Source organism: Lethenteron reissneri, chromosome 4 (genome assembly GCF_015708825.2).
Source record: "Lethenteron reissneri isolate LAM-NWPU_2019-01 chromosome 4, ASM1570882v1, whole genome shotgun sequence".
Taxonomy (NCBI): Eukaryota; Metazoa; Chordata; class Hyperoartia; order Petromyzontiformes; family Petromyzontidae; genus Lethenteron; species Lethenteron reissneri.
Genome location: NC_083782.1, coordinates 11,295,479 through 11,317,730, shown reverse-complemented (window position 1 = coordinate 11,317,730; position 22,252 = coordinate 11,295,479). Strand labels below are relative to the sequence as shown.

The window sequence follows — 22,252 nt, the reverse complement described above, 5'->3', positions numbered from 1 at the left end:
TGAATTAACATTGGCTTGAAAGCGCCTTTTGAGAGAATACCTTGAATATGAAATGGCGGTATACGAGGAGCGGTTGTGATGGTGGCAATGGTTGGCATTAAGAGTACACAAATGAATTACAATGTGTTGAAGGTGAATTCGAAAGCGTGAGAGAGAAGGCCCTTTCATTTGAAAGGACGGTGCGCGTGGGTGGCGCTGACGGCGGTAAGCGTTGTGGGTGGGGGAGGGGGGCAGGATTGAGAGCGGAGCATGTGAATTTACATCGGTTCGGGGGAAGTCCTGCAACGAAGGCCCTTTAATTTGAAAAGATTGCCTTTGTTTCACGTGACTTGAATTGGCGTTTAACGAGGTGGGGGTACTTTTATTTTGAAGGGGTGCCAGGGGGAGCTGTCCGGTGACGGTAGTGCTGACGTACTTGGGACGTGATGAATGTTAGAGGGAAGAGGAGGGAGGAGTTAGTGTGATGCGAGAAGAAGGAGACATTCCTATCTTACACACACACAAGGAATATATCCAGGCAGATCCATTCGCATCACCATCATCCATGCCGCTGTACCATCATTGATACCAATTAACCACCAGCCTCCAATTAACGCAGGCCTGTTTGCGTCATCGCTTGGGGAAAAGGTAAGTGCAGTATATAATTGCATACTGTACGTGTGTCCACGTGTGTGTGTGTGGAACGGCACTTGCCTCAACAGCCGATGTATGCGGGCCATACAGGTATGATAGGTGCTCGCTCACAGGACTTGCTCCAACAGTCTGTGTTTTGCCTATGCAGGGTCGCTTTATCTTGACATATCATACTCGGTCTTCAACGGAGTAGGTACGCGGTTGCCCGTGTAAGCGTAAACATCGCCCGTGGGAGAGACAAAGGCGGCCGGGCGTGGCACTGGCCACACCGCATCCTGCGTGCGCTGTACCGGCGTGAGTAGGAGGGACTCGCTCACAACACTTGTCCCACAAGTCTGTGTCGGCTACACGGGAGAGAGGGGGTCTTTGCCTGTGTACTGCATGTACTGTATGCTCACGGCTACCAACACCAGTGTCGATTAGCTGAACTGGTCCTGGGCCTCCCCGAGGTCGACTCGGCCTCAAATGAGGACCTGGTGTAGTATGTAAACATCGCCACTGGCGGAGACAAAGGCGGCCGGGCGTGGTGTTGGCCACCCCCCACCCCCCCTCGTGTGCCACAGTGCCGGTGGTCTTCACAGCTACTCGCTTACAGCACTTGCCCCAACACTCTGTTAAGGCTACACGGGGGATGTTTGTGTTTGAAGGCTCTAAGTGAGCAGGTAGAGGTCCATGTTAATCTACTGCTGGATGAAGGCCTCCCCATGCACGCATTGCAGGCTGGGATGGGGTGGGGGGTCGTTTGACCATATTTCACCACCCTGCGGCAGTGCGGGTCCACGGTAGTGAGTCTCGAAGGGGGTTTCATGGCCACGCGTGTTTTTGTATGATAATTAAGTTCGCACATTGTAATATTTATCGATTTATTTAGTCGTCGATATTTGCACTTTGAAATATATTTATATTCATTATTATTAAAGGATAATTAAGTAACACGACAATCGTTAATATATACATACAGATTATACGTTTACACGCAATGTGTGTTTGTCACCTAAACACATTCTCCTCAAGCTTTGAGTATTCATATTCGCGCCAGTATTCAGGAACGTGTGCCCCGCAAATATCAAGGGGGGGGGGGGTTTAATTAAGTCGGCTTTCCTGTACAGATTTACAAAAACATGAGTTTTCAACATTATGGTAAGTGCGCATATGCATGCATACATGTATAATAACCCATATAAACTGATGGAAGTACTGTATGTACAATGTCATCTTACTCGATTCATATAATAACCTTACTTGAATCAAGAAAGACTTTACTCTTTATTACACGGTCAAAAAATGCTGCTTGTGGCTGGCCGCTTGGCGTTTGTGGTGCCCGTGATCCAATAACAACGCACGCTCGGCTGCTCCGGTTTCGCCCCGTGTGAGGCGTGGCGTTCATTTGTTTGACGGAGCTGGAATAGTCAAACTCTATTCTCTAGGTGTCACGATACTTTGAAGAGTATTTTCGCAGTTCAGTCGCTGAGCTGCTGACCGGTCTCGGGCAACTACCACCATCACCACCTTGACTCGCTATACTGTACTTGACAATCCTGTTTAACCACTCACAAGTGGCTGATACCCAACTTTGAACCGAGCATCTGGTGACTCGATGGCGACATTTTAACTATCTCGCCTGGTACATACTGTAAGTGGTCGGTTGTATCGCAACCCCGACGGCTGTACATTTGGAGTTTGTCTCCCTCCCCGTGGTCGCGTGGATTTTTCTCCGGTTCCTCCAGGTTTCCCTCCAGAGTTAGAATAAACATCACGCGTTTAGAGTATTTGGCTGCTATCAATTTCCACGTGATGAGCCACTTGGTTGAGTTATCATTTGTGACCAGGTCGCTTCTGAAAAAGAGCGATATAGCTCAGTGGGCCTTACCTGATGAAATAAAATAGTTTAACTTAGTATTAATCTGCCAATAAGGGGGCAATGACATCCTCTCTGTGTGTAATCCCAATTGAGTAATTTGAGGTTGGTTGTATTTTTTTGTTGTCGAAATATTTGTGGACTCTTTTTTTGCTCGTGCGCTAACCGGGCCTTCGCGTCGCTTAACAGAGAATCTCTTTGGAAATCTGACGAAGTCGTGGTGCCAGAAGCTGGCCATCCACTGCAACTCATCGCTGGACTGCTTCTGAACCCCCCCTCCTCTGCATTTACACCCTCGGGGCACACTGCGGTGAGGTTGGTGTCTGGAGCGTGGCGTTGAATCAATGACTGCACACAAACGCACAAATGTGTGACATTAAAATAATGATTTGTTCAGGGTTTGCTTTGTTGTTGCTTAATTTGGCAAAACAAAATCCAGCTAGCCGAAATTTCAATCCGTTGCTAAGAATCAACACAAATCCCCCCCCTCCCCCCGTTACCTCCGGAATTCGAGTTGCTAAATTCCGCGTCTTGTTTTTTAATCTGTACTTCTCACTGTCCACGTCCTGTGATGGTGATCGCTCACCTGGTCATTTCCCAGGCTCCACGCTGCTTTCGCTTGCGAGATCCGCTATTAATTACTTACATTCCAACTGATAAGTTTAATATCATCTTGCTAGTATCAAGATGATGAAAAAAGAATAGGCTTTACCCTCTCCGACGAGAATACAGGAGGTGTTAAGTTGTTCAAAGAGCAAATAGACACCTATTACAAGTCATCACGTCTGCGTCAACCACAAGAGCTTGTGGTAAAACATGTAAAAAAAAAGTGCTTTGATCATGTATGCATTGTCCTTGCAATCGTTTGAACATCTTAACACCTGTATTCTTTTCGAAAAGGGCGAGGCAAATTGTTTTGTTTCATCGTCATCTTGAATATCTGTTGCTTGGCAGCAGTCAGATTTCTCCTACCTCCAAAACTGATCTCGTCAAGGAGCATTAACATCACGCGAGCTCCGATCATCTTCGCAGCAGCAGCGGCTTCTGGCTGGCCATCGAACAAAGACGGTCACCACATCGCGCACTTTCATATGCGCTGCTTCTGCGGCCGTCTGGAACGCTCTTCCTTCCAATATTAGGAAGCCACTGGAACGATGCACTTTAAAATCATTAAGATGAAACATTATTTGTTTAGAACTGCTGTTGGTGTTTAGTTTGCTGTTCTCCCCCCCGCACCTCCTATTAACACGGTTGGCTACGTACGGTGCGAAAGAGTTCACCATATATACGCGACATTTGATATTTCAACCGCGTTGAGTTGGCCTGCGACATGCACTGCTGCCCTCTTGGAGTCGCAGCCTGCCTGCATCGCTGCACCAGCCCAGTCACAGCCACTGCCTGTATTTAATGCCTTTGGGGAGCGGGGAGGGGGGGATACAGAGTTGTCGCCGTCAACTTGGAGTTTGTCCGTGAAAATTCAAAAGTCATTTGTCAAAACGATCTCGGAGTTTCTTGTAGTCGCGCTGTAGAGGTCTGCGCGGCTCTTCGAGCGGTCATGTCTTGGTTAGCGCGCGGCGCTGAATAGCCCGGCGACCGTTGTGCGATTTTGGCTCGCGGCCAACGACAACGATGATCATCTGAACCGGTCCTCGGCCTCCCCTAGGAAGAATCGGCCTCATGAGTACCTGGTGCGGTGTGTACACTGGGGAGACACATGCGGGTGGTCGTGATACTGGCCACCCACCCCCTTGTGTACCGTTCTAGACTTCATAGGCGCTCGCTAACAGCACTTGCCCCAACAGTCTGTTAAGGCTATATGGGGGATCTTTGTATTTTGCTCTGAAATGGGAATCTTCTAGAACTACGTGGTCGAAGATGATGTTAAATAATGCGGGAGTCGATAAAATAGCCCTGTCGCACCCCAAAGTGAACAGGGAATGGCTCCAACGCCTGTCCACCCAGCTTTACCACCATGGAGGTCCTGAAGATTGTGAGCAGAGAGTCAGGGACATTTCACGTAGCCTCTGAGTGCACCTGGCCTGGCACAGGCGCTAGTGCTGACGTCATCGCCACGTGGTGAATGCCGACTGTTTTTGTTGGATCTCCGATGGTGGTGTACGGGTCGTGTTACCGCGTGCTGCCCGACATTTCGTTATGGAAACTTCTGAAGGAACCCAACTTGGCATCGTACATTGTGATGAAGCTCGCAATTTTATCGAAGTAGACGTTTTCCAATTCCTCTGGCTCCTTATGTGTATGTTGGTTGAGCTTATTTCGTACCGTACGTATCCAACCGTGCTTAATCGTAGGTATAATGTCCATCCTCTCCTCTCACGTCTAGAAATGTCGCTCAGCATTTTCACATCCCATTCGTCAAACACTGGTCCCCTGTCACTCCTGAAACAGATTCACCAATCCCCTGTCACTCCTGCAACAGACTCGCCAATCCCTCCTCACTCCTGCAACAGACTCGCCAATCCCTCCTCACTCCTGCAACAGATTCACCAATCCCCTGTCACTCCTGCAACAGATTCACCAATCCCCTGTCACTCCTGCAACAGATTCACCAATCCCCGGTCACTCCTGCAACAGACTCACCAATCTCTCCTCACTCCTGCAACAGACTCACCAATCCCCTGTCACTCCTGCAACAGACTCGCCAATCCCTCCTCACTCCTGCAACAGATTCACCAATCCCCGGTCACTCCTGCAACAGACTCACCAATCTCTCCTCACTCCTGCAACAGACTCACCAATCCCCTGTCACTCCTGCAACAGACTCGCCAATCCCTCCTCACTCCTGCAACAAATTCACCAATCCCCTGTCACTCCTGCAACAGACTCGCCAATCCCTCCTCACTCCTGAAACAGACTCGCCAATCCCTCCTCACTCCTGCAACAGATTCACCAATCCCCTGTCACTCCTGCAACAGATTCACCAATCCCCTGTCACTCCTGCAACAGATTCACCAATCCCCGGTCACTCCTGCAACAGACTCACCAATCTCTCCTCACTCCTGCAACAGACTCACCAATCCCCTGTCACTCCTGCAACAGACTCGCCAATCCCTCCTCACTCCTGCAACAGATTCACCAATCCCCGGTCACTCCTGCAACAGACTCACCAATCTCTCCTCACTCCTGCAACAGACTCACCAATCCCCTGTCACTCCTGCAACAGACTCGCCAATCCCTCCTCACTCCTGCAACAAATTCACCAATCCCCTGTCACTCCTGCAACAGACTCACCAATCCCTCCTCACTCCTGCAACAGACTCACCAATCCCCTGTCACTCCTGCAACAGACTCACCAATCCCCTGTCACTCCTGCAACAGACTCACCAATCCCTCCTCACTCCTGCAACAAATTCACCAATCCCCTGTCACTCCTGCAACAGACTCACCAATCCCTCCTCACTCCTGCAACAGACTCACTAATCCCCTGTCACTCCTGCAACAGACTCACCAATCCCTCCTCACTCCTGCAACAGACTCACCAATCCCCTGTCACTCCTGCAACAGACTCACCAATCCCCTGTCACTCCTGCAACAGACTCACCAATCCCTCCTCACTCCTGCAACAGACTCGGCAATCGCGCTCATGCCCACAGCCCCTCTTAACAATGAAATTGCGCCCTCCCAGAATTCCGTAGGGCCGATGGGTTGTGTGCAATACAAACACTTTTATGTTTTTTTTAACAAGAGCCCGTTACAAAGCACAAACCGTAACAAGGGGGGGAGAGGGCACAGAAACTCCACGGACAAATACCGAACTTTGTGCTGCTGGATTTAGGGGTGGGGAGAAAATTGAGCTCACTACCCCAACCCAGGTAGGAACTATAAGCAGGAACATGTTTAACTTATTTTGCACCGTACGTAGCCAACTGCTCGACGGAGGCGGGTGAAAGAGGGACAAAAGTAAGAGGGTAGAAGGGACGGGGGTGGGAGATGTATTTTTGTTAAATCTTCGAACAATATGGAGAGACAGACCCACAAATGAGACATTGCCTTCTTATCTGTTTTGCACAGCGATGCGGTGCGGTGCCCTGTGTTTGGGCCGTCATTCTGACGTTGCTGGGTGTCTTCATTCATTTGTAGTCTCGTAAAATCACTCAGTCGGACACGTTGTTACAGGTCACCTGCTTACACTTTATTACTCTACTCTTGCACCAGTTGTAGGCACTCCTGTTTCTGTCTATACGGTCACTTTTGTTGACGAACTTCCCCTATCTACTTTACACCTCGCTAACCTGCCTGCGGCAGCTCTTCCTCTCAGCAGCTCCGCACTCAAGGCTCCGCACTCGGCACACAGAGGCTTGTACACAGCAGCGCCCACACAGAGGCCTGCACACAGCAGCACCCACACAGAGGCCTGTACACAGCAGTCTCACACAGAGGCTTGTACACAGCAGCACTCACACAGAGGCCTGTACACAGCAGCGCCCACACAGAGGCTTGCACACAGCAGCACCCACACAGAGGCTTGCACACAGCAGCGCCCACACAGAGGCCTGCACACAGCAGCGCACACACAGAGGCCTGCACACAGCAGCACTCACACAGAGGCCTGCACACACAGAGGCCTGCACACAGCAGCGCTCACACAGAGGCTTCTACACAGCAGCACCCACACAGAGGCCTGCACATAGCAGCACTCACACAGAGGCTTGCACATAGCAGCGCCCACACTGAGGCTTGTACACAGCAGCACCCACACAGAGGCTTGTACACAGCAGCACTCACACAGAGGCCTGCACACAGCAGCACCCACACAGAGGCTTGTACACAGCAGCACCCACACAGAGGCCTGCACACAGCAGCGCCCACACAGAGGCCTGCACACAGCAGCGCCCACACAGAGGCTTGTACACAGCAGCACTCACACAGAGGCCTGCACACAGCAGCGGCCACACAGAGGCTTGTACACAGCAGCACTCACACAGAGGCTTGCACACAGCAGCAATCACACAGAGGCCTGTACACAGCAGCACTCACACAGAGGCCTGCACACAGCAGCACCCACACAGAGCTTGCACACAGCAGCGCCCACACAGAGCTTGCACACAGCAGCGCTCGCACAGAGCTTGCACACAGCAGCGCTCACACAGAGGGTTGTACACAGCAGCGCTCGCACAGAGGCTTGTACACAGCAGCACCCACACAGAGGCTTGTACACAGCAGCACCCACACAGAGGCTTGTACACAGCAGCACCCACACAGAGGCTTGTACACAGCAGCGCCCACACAGAGCTTGCACACAGCAGCGCCCACACAGAGCTTGCACACAGCAGCGCCCACACAGAGCTTGCACACAGTAGCGCCCACACAGAGGCTTGCACTCAGCAGCGCCCACACGAAGCTTCGCTCACTGCGCCGCTGCCCTCGCCTACGTTCCCTCAGACCAACTCGCTCATCCGATCCGGGCGGGGGGATCAACCATCACCCGCCCGTCGACTCGTCCCTGCCTTGAGCGGCAGCGGCGAGATGTCTTCACCTTGGTCCCAGAACCAGAACTCCCGCTCCGCTCTCACACACCCCCTTATATCCTCCTCCCAATTATCCAGCTCCTCCCTTGTGTCTCTTTAGGGCCGACAGGCTGGCGCCTGTCAGGCCATCAGTCACCCCTTATCGCACGTCTCCCTGGCGACACCGCGGGTGTCGGTGTGCAACCTCGGGCCGACCCTGTCCGCATCCGATTCTGCCCTTCATGAGGTGGCGGTTTGCTCGTGCAACCTCACGTTGCGCACCTGCCTGCCCTCGGTTGCCCTCGGCCAACAGTGCGCACCGCGCATTTTACCGCACTACACATTGATTCAACTTCACCATCTTCTCGACTTGTTGTCATCGTTATCGTTGGGAACACATTTGGATTTCATTTTCACGTCCAGTGCACTATGATATTTGTATGTTTATATATTGAACTTTGCTCGCACTCTACGTAGCCAACCGTGCTAATCAGAGGTGCGATTTGTTGAGTCGTTGCACGTTCCGGGCCACGGACTGGGCGGCGTCCAATAGCGGACCCACCACCATCGGCAGCAGCTGTTGTCTATCCACTGCTGGATAAAGGCATCCAACTCATGATCCAGTGCTGGTACCATCCACCTCACCGCTGCACATGGATTATATCGTACCGTAAAATAATGTCAACTCATAATGCTACACCGCCGTCGCCAAACTACTTTTATGTGTTTATCCTTCCCCCGCACCTCCGATTAGCCCAATTTTCTACGTACGATGCAAAAGAAGGTCAACAGACATACATTCGCTCTTTAAGAGAGCCAAAGAGCAACCCAGAGACGCCAGGAGGAGGAACCACGGACGAGCTTCCTGAAGGCAGCGGTAGCAGCCACGCGGCTCGCTGGCACGTTACCAACAAGTGCCCAACTTCTATACTCTTTGGTTCTTTCGGTTAAGTCACGTGGCTATAAAATAAAATAAATCACGACGTTTCGGGCGCAACACAAGCGTCCGTCATCAGGTGGGAAAGCAAGACGGGCGCTTGTGTTGCGCCCGAAACGTCGTGATTTATTTTATTTTCTACCCACGTGACTTTACCGAAAGAACCAAAGAGTATGGATTCCTGCAGTCACGAAAGCTTCAAATTAAGATTGCCCAACTTCTACCCTGGCTTGCCAGGGGAAGGGCGTAGAGCGAACGTGGACTCCACCTGTCCCCTCTCTATGGGATGGTGTGCCCCCTCCCCGCACACATGGGGGTCTCTCCTTAGTTGACTAGCAACATCTTACTATCTTGAGAACTGCAGAGCTTGGGGGGCAATTGTTAGTAGCGCAAGCTCCCTCGCCGCGTGGCTGCTGCTGCTTCTGCCTTCCCCACTCGTCTGTGGTTCCTCCTCCTGGTGCCCGAGTTGCCGTCCTCTCTTCACGAGCGGGCGAGTACTGCGTGGCAGCACGACTTTGCGAGTTGACATCATCATTATTATTATTTCATGTTGAACTTTCGCACCGTATGTAACCAGCCGTGCTAATCGGAGGTGCGAGAGTAAGGACAACAGACCAAAACACAAGCAGTTCTAAAGACACGAGTTTTCAATCGAGATGATGTAAAAATGCGTAGCTCCAGTGGCTTCCTAATCTCGTCAAGAAGAGCGTTCCAGACGGCCGCAGAAGCTCATCTCAAAGTGCGCGATACAGTGGCCGTCCTTGTTCGATGGCCAAAAGTCAATCGGACTGTCTCACAATAATTGCTCGCTCGCACAAAGGATCCCATTCGACCCCCTGTTTGCAAACACCTATAATGGCCAACTCGCGTCCATACGCAACACGCCAACGCATAGGAGCTATTTCAGGCTGAGCTGACCCAAGCGTAGGTCCTGAGGGGCTGGCTGCTGATGATGATGATTTTCCATTCATGTGCACAGTCAGTGGTGGCACTGGAAAGTGCCAGGGTGATGGTACGCTCGTGCGGATGTGTGAACGCGTGTGCCGTAAGTGCTCACGAACAGCGCTTGCCCCAAGAGTCTGTTCAAGGCGAGGCGGCGGCGGGGGGGATCTTTGTGCGTGTCGAGACAGAGTGGGGAGCGGTAGTGTCGCGGTTCGCACGCCGCACAACGGATCCGACCACCCGAGTTTGATTCCCGCTCATGGCCACCAACATTCGTGACGATTATCTGAACCGGTCCTGGGCCTCCCCTAGGTCGACTGAGCCTCAAATGAGTGCCTGGTACAGTGTGTAAACATCGCCACTGAGGAGACAAATTCTGCCGGTCGCGGTTCTTGCCACCCACCCCCCTCTGAGGCGGGGGGGGGGGGGATCTTTGTATTGTCTTGCCCTGGCCCCACCAGCCCATCATGGCCCATCCCCCCCACCCACCACCTTAAAAGGTGCTCGTGAACAATAGCGCTCGCCCCGTTGCTCTATTCACATAAATAGGTGTGCGAGTAAAATGCGGCTATTGTGAATGCAGCCACATCTGCCGTGCCTTGCTGTGAATGCGCGCATTGCCATAGCAGCCTGCGCCCAGACTCAATAGAAAGAGCCCCCGTATAGCCCGAGCAGACTGTTGGGGCAAGTGCTGTTAGTGAGCACCTACGAAGGCCGGCATGGTATACGAGGAGGTGGGTGGCCAACACCACGCCCGGCCGCCTTTGTTTCCCCAGTGGTGATGTTTACACACTACCCCAGGTACTCATTTGAGGCTGAGTCGACTTAGGGGAGGCATATAACCGATTGAGATAATCGTCACGGGTGTTGGTGGCCTTGACCGGGAATTGAACTCGGCTCGCAGCTTGCGAACCGCTATGCTACTGTTACCCACATACTCGACACAAACACCGTGACACACACATACAGAGGACAAAAGACAGCCAGTTTAGCCTTAACCTTACCAAAGCGTTGTTGGCGAGCACCTATTAAGGTTGGGGGCATGGGCCATGATGATGGGGCCAGGGCAAGACAAATATCCCCCCCCCCCGTCTTGCCTCAACAGATTGTTGGGCTAAGAGCTGTGAGCTGTGAGTAGCAGCACCGATGAGGTGGTGGGGGGGGGAGGGGGCTGTGGGGGGGTGTGTGGGGGCTGTGGGGGGGGTGTGAGGGCTGTGGGGGGGGGGGTTGTGGGGGGGGTGTGAGGGCTGTGGGATCCATGCGGTTCACACCGCTGAGCTCCACCCCGCACGTGAACGGGCGAGGCGAGCGGTGGTGCAGCAGTTGGCGCGCGCCGCGAACTCCGATTCGGGGCCATCCATTGAGTCGGCACGCACAAATCTGTCTCAAATTGACCCCTCGCCCCCTCCCTGTACGCACGCGGACTTTTTACCCCACCTGTGTACGTACGCTTGACGCACCCCCACCCCCCCGAATCCTATAGAACGGACGATATATTACTGGGCGCCATGGTGGCGAAATGTTAAATGCTTTGCAAGGTATACAGGAGGTCGTGGGTTCGAACCCGACCCTGACGCCTGCTGTATATTTGGAGTTTGCGTGTCTCTCTCCCTGTGTTTGCATGGATTTTTCTCCGTGTCCTGCGGGGTTTCCCTCCGCATTTAGAAACATGCGTTACGAGTATTTGGCTGCTATAAATGTCCACGTGATAAGCCCCACTGCGTTCTTCTGTGGCCAGGTCGCTTCTGAAGAGCGAAATGGCTCAGGGCGCCTTACCTGGTCAAATAAAAAATTCGTTTAGTTTTAGTTTACTGTACATATTCTTCCCTGTGTGGTAACGCGGAGAGGTGCCTTTACCTCCGATGAGCACGGTGCGAAGGAAGTTCAACATACTGTACATACAGTGCCGTTATTGATAAACACGTCACGGTTGCCGATGGTTTCTATATATACACGCGAGTTCATGAAGCCTCTCTTCGCCAGGCAAACGTTTTCCATAATAATTAACCAGATAGGATTATTTTTTACAATTTGTATTTATGATCAGACACAAACAATTCCTCATAAAATTAGTATTTTTCCGCAAACAAAAACACATTGACGACTTGATTCAGGTTCGTATATTTAAAGACATACCCATCGGGAACCGCTGAATTTAAAGATTCCGGTCTTTTTTTATTAGAAGGAACAAACATTTATTAACGTAATACTCTGATGGGAAAGTCCTTTCTTTTACCGTTTTCGAATTATTCAGATTTCAACATCATAAAATGTGTACTTTTTTCGTTCAAAATCGCTTTAATCTGAAATAACTCAAAAACAATCAAAGATAGAACAATGATTCTCGCTTTAATTGTATTTGCTGTTTAACGCTCTATCAAATTAAAAATAACGCAATCCTATATTTTTAACGGTTTCTGCATGACACGCACAAACGTGGTTATGGAGCACTTAAAATCGAGATTTGGGGGTTTTAAAATGAAAAATATCAGATTTTCAGATTTTTCCTGTTTGTGTCCAAAAAGCTACCTATGTTCCAAATGTCAGCTTTCTACCTTGTCGAGATGTACAGATTCAGGTCTTTATGCAGATCAACTATTTGTATTCCACATCCTCCCTCACATCATACGTTGACGAGTATCGATCAACATTCTCACGTTCCGGGCGGCAGTTCCAGAGGCAGCGACGCTATGAGGCACGCCGGACTCATCAGAGCAGGAGAGGGGAGAGGAGTAGGGGGCGAGGGAGGCAGGAGGGGGGTTGCAGGGGGGTTTTAGCCGGTCGTTACCTTTCTGGGTTCAGGTGTGTAAGACCCGTCATAAGGTTCAGGAATGTACCCCATGCTCATGTGTACTCTTCTTGTCTCTGAGCTCATAGCTAAGATGCTCCAAGGCTGAGATTGGGCCTCATGAATTCAGCCATTGAGTGTGGGAGGGTGGGGGTGGTTCACGATTATTCCACATACTCAATATGGTTTTCCTGGCCGCTATATTGAAAGTCCTGGGCCCCACGTTTTAACCGGGAGTTCTCTTGCCAATAATAGCTGGCGACCCAGCAAGGTACACTCCTGTATAGTTGGACAAGCTGCTCAGGCTATGCTGAGAAGACCCAGAAGGGTCAACCCAGTTGTGAGTTTGCTCGCCTACACAATTCCGCTGGGTAATTATTGGTCTAGAAAGCTGAGAGGCGGATGGACTCAAACTAATCATACGTTCAGAAGACGACACAAACTAGAGTTTAGCTAATATATATGTTTTACCGAATTCACAAAAGACTAATGCGATGGTATCTGTCTTCGTGTGTTGCAGATGGAGGCGTGCAGATGAATCATCCAATTGAGCAACATTACAGGGCTCCATATAGCAGTTCTACTTGGTGTCTGTAAGCAAAATGACATAATACTTCTTAAGAGTGAGTCACTCAGTTGTGGGTAGAGAGAGACACTGGGGAGAGAGACACTGGGGAGAGAGAGAGAGACACTGAGGAGAGAGAGAGACACTGGGGAGAGAGAGACACTGGGGAGAGAGAGACACTGGGGAGAGAGAGACACTGGGGAGAGAGAGAGACTGGGGAGAGAGAGACACTGGGGCTAGAGAGACACTGAGGGAGGGAGAGACTGAGGAGAGAGAGACACTGAGTGAGAGACGCAGGGAAATATAGATACACGGAAAGGAGTGAAACACAGGAAGAGGGATACACGGAGACGGCGTCACTAAGACAAACACCGAGAGACTGAGAGAGGCACGCACAGGGATAGAGAGACACACGGAGAGAGAGAGGGGGAGGGAGGGAGCACGTGTGTGCGAGAGAAAGGGAGAGCGGCAGGGAGAGAGAGGGAGGGAGCGGCCGCCATGCCGGAGCCGAGCAGCGACTACCACGTGGTGGTGTTCGGCGCGGGCGGCGTGGGCAAGAGCTCCCTCGTGCTGCGCTTCGTGCGCGGCACGTTCCGCGAGGCCTACGTGCCCACCGTGGAGGACACCTACCGTCAGGTGAGCCCCCCCCACCTCGTCAACTCCACTTTTGTTCATATGTATGTATGTTAAACTTCTTTCTCACCGTACGTAGCCAAACGTGCTCATCGGAGGCGTGAAGCCTTTCCACCGTGTGGACCCCCCGGGGCCTTGCCGGGGCCTTGCCGGGGCTGTCTCGGCACAGCCCCGAGGGCCCCAGGGTCAGTCTTTCCACCGCCACGCCCCGTCGGGGATGTCGCGCGCGGTGAGCAAATGCGGGATGCCGTGGTGGCGCCGCTTCCTCCTCACGGTGTACCAATCTATGTCGCAGGCCGTGGTCGCGGCATTAGCCCCGACCGTGGCCTGCTTGGCCCCTCGGCCAGTGTTGCGAGGCTCGGTGTAGCACGGTTTGCTTCCGACTCTGCCAATGGAAAACGGCGCCTGCCGCGAGGACCCACGTTGGCTCGACTCGCATGTGCCAGTGAAAAAGCAGTTTGTATATCGCTGGATACTGTATATCTGAGGAAATTGTTCTATCTGTGTGTGTATCCATCTCTCTGTGTTTCTCTATGCCTGCGTATCTCCGTGTATATGTCTCTCTGTGCATCACGCAGGTGATCAGCTGCGACAAGAGCGTGTGCACGCTGCAGATCACCGACACCACGGGCTCGCACCAGTTCCCCGCCATGCAGCGGCTGGCGATCTCGCGCGGCCACGCCTTCCTGCTCGTCTACGCGGTGACGAGCCGCCAGAGCCTCGAGGAGCTGCGGCCCATCTACGAGGTCATCGCGCAGATCAAAGGTGCGGCGCGACTCGGCGGGGCGCGACCTCGTCACCACAAACCCTCGCCCCTCCCCTGGCCCCTCCCCTCGTCTCATCTCCCCTCGTCTCCCGTCCCTGCATCTCCCGTGGTCTCCCAGGCGACGTGTCGGCCGTCCCCATGATGCTCGTGGCCAACAAGTGCGACGAGACGGCGCGCGAGGTGGCAGCCGGCGAGGGCGAGACGCAGGCCAGGGCGTGGCGCTGCGCCTTCACGGAGACGTCGGCCAAGATGGACTACAATGTCTCCGAGGCCTTCCAAGAGCTGCTCACGCTCGAGAAGCGGCGGCACATGAGCCTGCAGGCGAGCGAGGAGGGGAGGGTGCACGCTTGATGTTCGTGCCCCCACGCGGGAGGCCGTCATCGCCATCGCCGTCATCGCCGTCGGCATGGTTACCGTCGTCGCCACGATCGTCATTACCGTTGTCATCGCCATCGTAATCGTCATCGCTTTCGTCACCATTACCATCGTCGCCTTCGTAGTCACCGTCGCCACCATCCTTATCGTCGTGATCGTCATCGCCGTCATTTCCATCGTCATCACCGTCACATCTTCACCACCGGCCGTCGGAACCCCCGCGAGTCCCACTGCTCGCACGCGGCAGGTCGGACGGCTGCCACCACGCGACTTGCATGCGCGCCATGTGATCGCCACGTCATGCGTACAATGCTCTCGGGCTGGTCTCGTCGGTCTACGAGTTGGCGGTCTAGACGAGAGCGAGAGCAACGCATCCGCGGCGCGATCGTTGCGTGGTCCGGGCGGCCCCCCACCCCTGTCCACCAAGCGGTGTAAATGGGGGTACGGTGGCACGATAGGCAGGTCGCGTGTGGTGGGTTAAAGTGTGGGTACTCCCGCCCCCCCCACCACCTCGTCTAAGCCATTTGACCGGTGTATAAGAGGAGGCCAAAACGCCCTCTAGAGCAGTGTTCTTCACAGATTTTCAGAGGGGAGGCCACTTTTGTCAATAAGACATCGGTGTGAGGGTCGCCGCACATTTGAAGCCGTCAGGATTTGACACTAAAGGCCACCAGGGGCCGCCAGTGGCCCACGGGCCTTGCAGTGAAGGACGCCGCTCGCTTGAGCTGTCGTCCAGCGCGAGGCACTTCCAGCAGCAGGGTCACGAGCACCTCGGTTGAAGGGCTGCGCCTGCAATGTAATTGCGTTCGGTTGGGGGAGGTTCGTGCTGGGTCAGGGCTGATCCGCCCTGTGCCATCCGAGAATAACTTCTCAACCCCCACACGAGGGCAGCGCTGATACCATCGCCTCGGAATGCACGCTGTGCTTCGCTCGGCACGATCGTCGTGCTCGGCCGTGTCCAGGCGTCGAATTCGGGTCACGCTGGCTTCTTCGTAGCACCGTGCAACTAACGACGATGATAACTGCGACGACGGCTCGTTGTAACCGACTCGCTCGCTCTCGTAGAGAAAGAGACAGATAGAAAGGGAGGGAGAGGGGACGACTCGACACAAGCGCCAGGAGGGTGAAACTGCAGACGAGCAGGAAGGCGGCAGCAGCAGCAGCAGTCACGCGGCGATGAGCCCGTGACAAATTCCCGCACTCCCCAAGCTCTGCGGTCCTGTATATACAAGGGTTTTACGGGCCGATGAATGAGCGTTTAGCTGCGTGTGCGAGGTGGGTGGGAAGGGCGGGGGGGAGGCACTGTACCGGTGCTCAGTGGTACAGTGCATCAGGAACTCGACGTGAAGTTTTGCTTTTAGAATGTTTGACATGCCACAGTATTGGGTTCATTAATTTGCTTTACAAAAAATGTCAAACAGCAGTTTGTGGATGGCTCTTCAAATGTATTAAGGGTTGCGTTCAATTGGATGGGTGCCGAGGCCTGCTCTTTAGGCCCCAACCCCTTGCGAACACCGCCACTGGGGAGACAAAGGCGGCCGGGTGGGCGTGGGCTGTCCACCCCCCCTCCCCCCATCACGTGCCATACCGTGCTAATCGGAGGTACAGGGAAGGACAACAAACTGAACAGGAAACACAAAAAACCGTTCGTCGGCGCTGCTCCTGACGAACAGCAATCAAGGCTACACGGGGGATCTTTGTCTGTTGTGTGACGTTTTCAGGTGGACGGAAAGAAAGGCACCAAGGACTCTAGGAGGAGCCTCAAGGAGCACGTGCGGAGGAGATGCCTGCTCATGTGAAGCTCATGTGAAGCTCATGTGGCGGTCACGGAAGCCCTCGCAAGCGTGCACGTCACGGCCCGCGTGCTACACGGGGTTAACCGGGTCCAACCGGAGTTTTTATGCAAAATTTCCTTTTCCTTTATTTACATTTTTACTTATTATTGTTGCTATTTTATACAGATTTTAACAAACTACTTTTTTTACGTCAGCAACGTTACCCACAACCGCTGTGCGTTCGATCACGTGCGCGTGTTTTAAATGTTAAAATTTTACATTTTGGGGGTATTTAGTTTTTGTTTCTTAAGGGCGAGGCTGCCGTTACAGCGGCGGAGGATCGGTTATCGGTTATCGGCACAACTGGAATGTCCAACCCAGAGGGCGCAGGTTCGACTCCGTCAACGCGAGTTTCTCAAATCCTCTTTCCCCCATGCAACCGCCTCTAGCTGTTCACCCGGCTCTACAAACGCATGTCGCGTATGGTGGGGTAAAGTGTGGGTACTCTATTTTTCCCGAAACGTCTGGCCAGCTTGGAAGAGTAGGCCAAACGTTGCTCTATTAGAGGAAGCACTCTCTCTCTCCTTGGCGAAGGCGCCTTCCCCCACTGGTGGCGTGAGCCAAGCAGTTGCAGGGCTGCCCCTTTACCCTCTCGCCAAGTCTGTGTAAGTTTGGTCTTCGCGACGTGCAGATGTTGTCGCTCGCCCGATGGCGAGTTTTACTCTAAAAGCAATACCCTACGCATGGAGGGATTTGTCCCTGTTATTTATTATTTCAATCGTTTAGCCAGGAAAGCTCCACGACCCTTTTCTTAAGAGGTGTCTTGCCAGGTTTCTTTCGCAGTGAGACGAGGATGAAGATCGCTGCTGCTGCTGCTGCTGCTGATGTGGTCTATCCCAGGACACCCCCCAGTGGCAGCTTTCCCCGGGCATTCGTCTGCCAGTCGGGGAGTGCGGAGAGATGATTGCTGCTGCTGTGTGTGTGTCATCCCAATTGAGTAAATGTTTCCGCGCAATTTATTATTGACAAATCTGGCCTCGGTCTTGCGAACAACATCACAATGGGGCGGGGGGGGGGGGTCTGTGTGACGTCGACCGTGCGAGTGAAGCGGACGGCGTGTCGCGTGGCGTTGTGTAGTTTCCTTTACTGGCACGGCTGCCACGCCACCACCGTGGTAGTGATCGGGGCGACCTGCCGGCGTCGAACCGCGTGAACCTGCGGTGGCACGAGCGGCGAGAAAGCCGCCTTCGGGCCGCGCCGCCGTCGCTCGCCTCGGGAAGCGTGGAGCGGCCCCATTTATTCAGTTGCTTATTTTAGCGCCCCATGATCGCGTTCATTTAGCGCCTGATTGTTTCTTTCTGGCTGCACCGCGCACGTGTGGTTGGGCGCAATGTCTGATGTTTCGCACCATACCCCCCAGCCGCAAACGCACAAACACGAAAGAGTGTCGGTTCAAAACGATAGCAGTCCGAATGCTTAAAGCGTGCCCTTTGTTGACCCAGGCACAGCCTCGTCGCGTCTCAACACTCACTCGTGGTAGCTTCCTGTGTTGATCCCGCGGTGTGGAGTCGCCAGCCGAGGGTTGGTGGATCACCGCACGCACACACACGCACGCGCACACACGCACACACACACGCACACACACACGCACACACACACACGCACACGTGCCGTGACACTCCCCTCGACGCGTGCGTGTCGAGGGTAAGCTGTGGCCCTGGCTCGTCAGGCAACGGCGGTTCCAGTGAGTGGACTAATTTCCATCTGTCCCATCGTCAAGGGGACTGAGACTCCATCTGCATGGCATCGTGTTGCCCCTCATACGCGTGGGGTTTCTCCAGGTGCTCGAGTTTCCTCCCGTGTGTGTGAATACTCATTAATGGGCTGGAAACATCTCGTTTTATAGAGGACCGCACAGCTTGGGCAATTGTCGGTAGTGGCAGCTCCTCACCCCTGTGGCTGCTTCTGCCTCTCCGCTCATCTGCGGTTCCTCCTGGTGCCTCCGAGTCGTCCTCTCTCCGAATCGTTCTCTCCGCGAGAGCGAGCGGACCCCATTTGGTGGTTATGTTTAAAAAAAATGTAGGACGGCTGCTTGGCCACGAATCATTTGACCGTTTGGCTTCCCGTGGAAGGAGGGAACCGGAGAACCCGGAGAAAACGCAGCACCGCGCTGCCGCGCACGAGAAGGGGCGACGCGCAGGCTCGCAGAGTCTCATCGGACATCGCGCCGAGCCGCGCACGCCGACGCGACCCGAGCAGCACAACGGAAGAGCCGTGCGGCACAAGCGGCGGAAACCTACGCAAGAAGTTCGGTAGAATCTCTTTGTCGTATTTGCTGTTCCGTTTCTTCGTTTGTATTTTAGCAAAACTTTTTGCACTTTTTTAAACTTGAACGGTGGATTTTTTGAAGTCCAGAAAACAAATAAATATACGATTGTTTTTAATAGGTGGGGTGGGGAGAGGTTTCTCATCAATTTGATTTAAATTCTCAAGTTGCAGATTTCTACATTGGCGAGGTGAGCGGTGGCGCTGCGGTTGGCACGCGCTGCGTTGTAAACCCGACAGCCCGAATTCGATTCCCGGCCACGGCTAACATCGGTGGCCGAGTGACATCTGCACCGGTCTCCCGGCGTGCCCCGCCACCCCTTCTTGGGTCGCCCAACATTGAGCAGTGCAGTGACGTATGGTCAAACGGTCACCAAGGTCACCACAAGCTTCGAGAGCCTTCATCCAGCAGTAGATTGAAGGGCTCTTAACCTTTGTAAAGTCCTCGCCATGTAGTGACTTTCGGGGGGGGGGCGGTTGTTTAGCCATACTTCACACCAGTCGGTCCCGCTTCAGACACCACTCGCTAATGATAGCCGTCGCCAGGAGTCGAACTCGGGTCGCCAAGTTGATAATGTAATGAGCTGACTATTGCACCACTGCTCCTCATGAGTAAGGTTTATCGTATTTAAAAAGTGAAGTATAGATGTTTTATTCGCTATGCAGTGACTAACCCTTTTGCCCCCCCCCCCCAACCCGATGAAAATATAATGGGACAGTCTGGTGACCCGATTGGGCATCGCGTGGGGTCTGTACCATCGTCTTGCACGGGGTAGTTTTGTTCACACGCTAAGAACAATATTATTGTCAAATACAGAAAAGAAAAGAAATCTAAATATATAAACATTAAAACAACTGTCAGGGATTGCGCGTTTTTTTATTATTGGTCATTGTGGGTTTGGTGGGTCACGTGATATCATCATTGTCGTGGGGGGAGCCATTCTCCGTTAACTGTAAGGATAAGGCGAATGTGGATTGCATCCGTCGTGAAAATGTGACCGAGATCGTAAAGTTGACGATTCCACGGTGGTTTGTGTGGGTGCTATGCGAGTGACAGAAACAATATTTGGATTAAACTCGTATCGCAAACTTGTACAGCGCTACAACCCTGCAGCCTTGTGAGAGACTAGGGCCAGTGTTCGCGAGCACCGATGTAAACGCACAAAGACGGCGCATCATGTCAATCCGTGTGAACGTTTTTGTATCGATGCATGCATCGTGCGCAACTTCTAAAGCACACACCAGTCGGGTGCATGTTTGGTTTTTAGTTCGCGTTTAGGGTCTAACCTGAATGTGTTGTTGTGAACTGTGAAACTATAAAAACAATGTTTTAACCCGGTAAGCCTCAATGAGCTATGTTGCTCTTTTCAAAAGCAATCTGGCCACAAATCGTAACTGAACGAGAAGTGGCTTACCGTGTGGAAATGCAAAGCAACCAGATACTCTAAACGCGTGTTTGTCTAAATGTGGAGGGAATAGCCGGAGAACACGCTAATATACAGCAGCCATCCGGGTCGGGGTCCAACCCCACGACCTGCTGTATACCGGGCGAAGTAGTTAACATCTCCGAGCCGCCGCAGCAGCTCTCCGCCACTCGCCCGATGCAGCCAAACAAACGACATTGGCTGCTGTTTTGGCCACCGAGGGTCTGAATAGTTTCATGATTCCAAGTTGCATGTTTTTGTTTAAACCAGTCTCGTTTGCAAGCGTGTCAAAAAGCAGAGCAAATACAAAATGAAGTTATTACGGCAATTAGAAATCGGAACAAAAACGACTTTGTCACGCGATAATTCGCGTGAGGCTTCATTGCACGAACGTCAATGTTGTTGTGCACTCACTGCCGCCCAAGTCGGCAGTGAGTGCGGGGACTGTTTGTGATCGAGATTGTAGCACGATGACGCAATTAAGTCGCAGGCATATTAAACATATATGGGGAGGGGGGGGGGGGTGACAGTTGTACGAACGTGGAACCAGACGAGAATCACTTACAAGTGATGTGATCGTGATAGGACAGTCGTCAGAGGACACAGAGAAAGATCCCCCGTATAGCCTGAACAGGCTGTCGTGGCAAGTGCTGTAAGCGAGCACCTATCACGAGGGGGTGGGCACCACACCCGGCCACCTTTGTTTAATTGCACATCGCAGCACCACGGACTCATTTAAAGGCAGTTCGAGCCAGGGAGATCACATTCGTTGTCACCGTCGGTGGTGGTGGTGGGGTGGGTGGTGGGTGGTGGTGGTGGTGGGGTGGGTGGTGGTGGGGTGGGTGGTGGTGGGGTGAGGGGTAGGGGGTGGTGGTGGTGGTGGGGTGGTGGTGGGGTGGGTGGTGGTGGGGGTGGGTGGTGGTGGTGGTGGGGGTGGGTGGTGGAGGTGGTGGTGGGGTGGGTGGTGGAGGTGGTGGTGGGGTGGGTGGTGGAGGTGGTGGTGGGGTGGGTGGTGGAGGTGGTGGTGGGGTGGGTGGTGGAGGTGGTGGTGGGGTGGGTGGTGGAGGTGGTGGTGGGGTGGGTGGTGGAGGTGGTGGTGGGGTGGGTGGTGGTGGGGTGGGTGGTGGTGGGGTGGGTGGTGGTGGTGGTGGTGGTGGCCGTGAGCGGGAATAGAACTCGGGTCACCGCCAGGTTCGTAGCAGTGCCACTCGCTCAGGGGTCGGCAACCAAAACAAGAAGGGGGTTTTTCGAAATTTGTTTTCTTTTTTAACCCCTCGATGTGAAGAGCCCCACCAATGCTTGTGGACACGAGAGGGCGTCACGAAGCCGTTCCAGGTCTGCCGACCCCTGCGTGGCGCGCCCACTACGCGGGCCCCGTGGCGGAGAGTCGCGACTCGCGGGTGGAGTGCGGAGCGCGGCGGCTGCGTTACCGGGTCGACAATACCCACCACCACCACCCACCCACCACCCCACAACCACCACCCACCCCACCACCACCACCCACAACCACCCACCCACCACCCCACAACCACCACCCACACCACCACCACCAACCACCCCACCACCACCAACCACCCACACCACCCACCACTGTGCTGTATGGCTGATGTAGATGCAGAGTACAGTAACAACGACAATGTCACATTCTGGTGGTGAAGCCAGATAAATAGCCGCGCTAGTCGCAGCAGCGGAGTGTATCGCTGTGTGATCTTTCCTTCGTATTTGTGGCCTGGGAATTGTGTCGTTGTACGTGGCACGGTCTGCTC

At 53.4% G+C, this 22,252-nt stretch overlaps 1 protein-coding gene across 3 annotated transcripts; it reads left to right on the top strand.

Moving 5' to 3' along the window:
* Positions 1-436: 436 nt before the first annotated feature.
* On the top strand, positions 437-21,249 carry LOC133350626 (GTP-binding protein Di-Ras2-like). 3 transcript variants are annotated; one of them, XM_061565205.1, is made up of 6 exons: positions 437-627; positions 2,681-2,801; positions 13,144-13,824; positions 14,400-14,586; positions 14,706-14,908; positions 16,684-21,249. In XM_061565205.1, exons 3-6 carry the CDS (start codon positions 13,687-13,689, stop codon positions 16,759-16,761), a joined length of 606 nt encoding a protein of 201 aa, XP_061421189.1. In that variant the 5' UTR covers positions 437-627; positions 2,681-2,801; positions 13,144-13,686; the 3' UTR covers positions 16,762-21,249. The 3 variants fall into 3 exon arrangements, with proteins under 3 accessions (XP_061421189.1, XP_061421196.1, XP_061421205.1); XM_061565212.1 differs by having other exon boundaries at positions 2,681-2,806; XM_061565221.1 differs by lacking the exon at positions 2,681-2,801.
* The last annotated feature ends 1,003 nt before the right edge of the window (positions 21,250-22,252 follow it).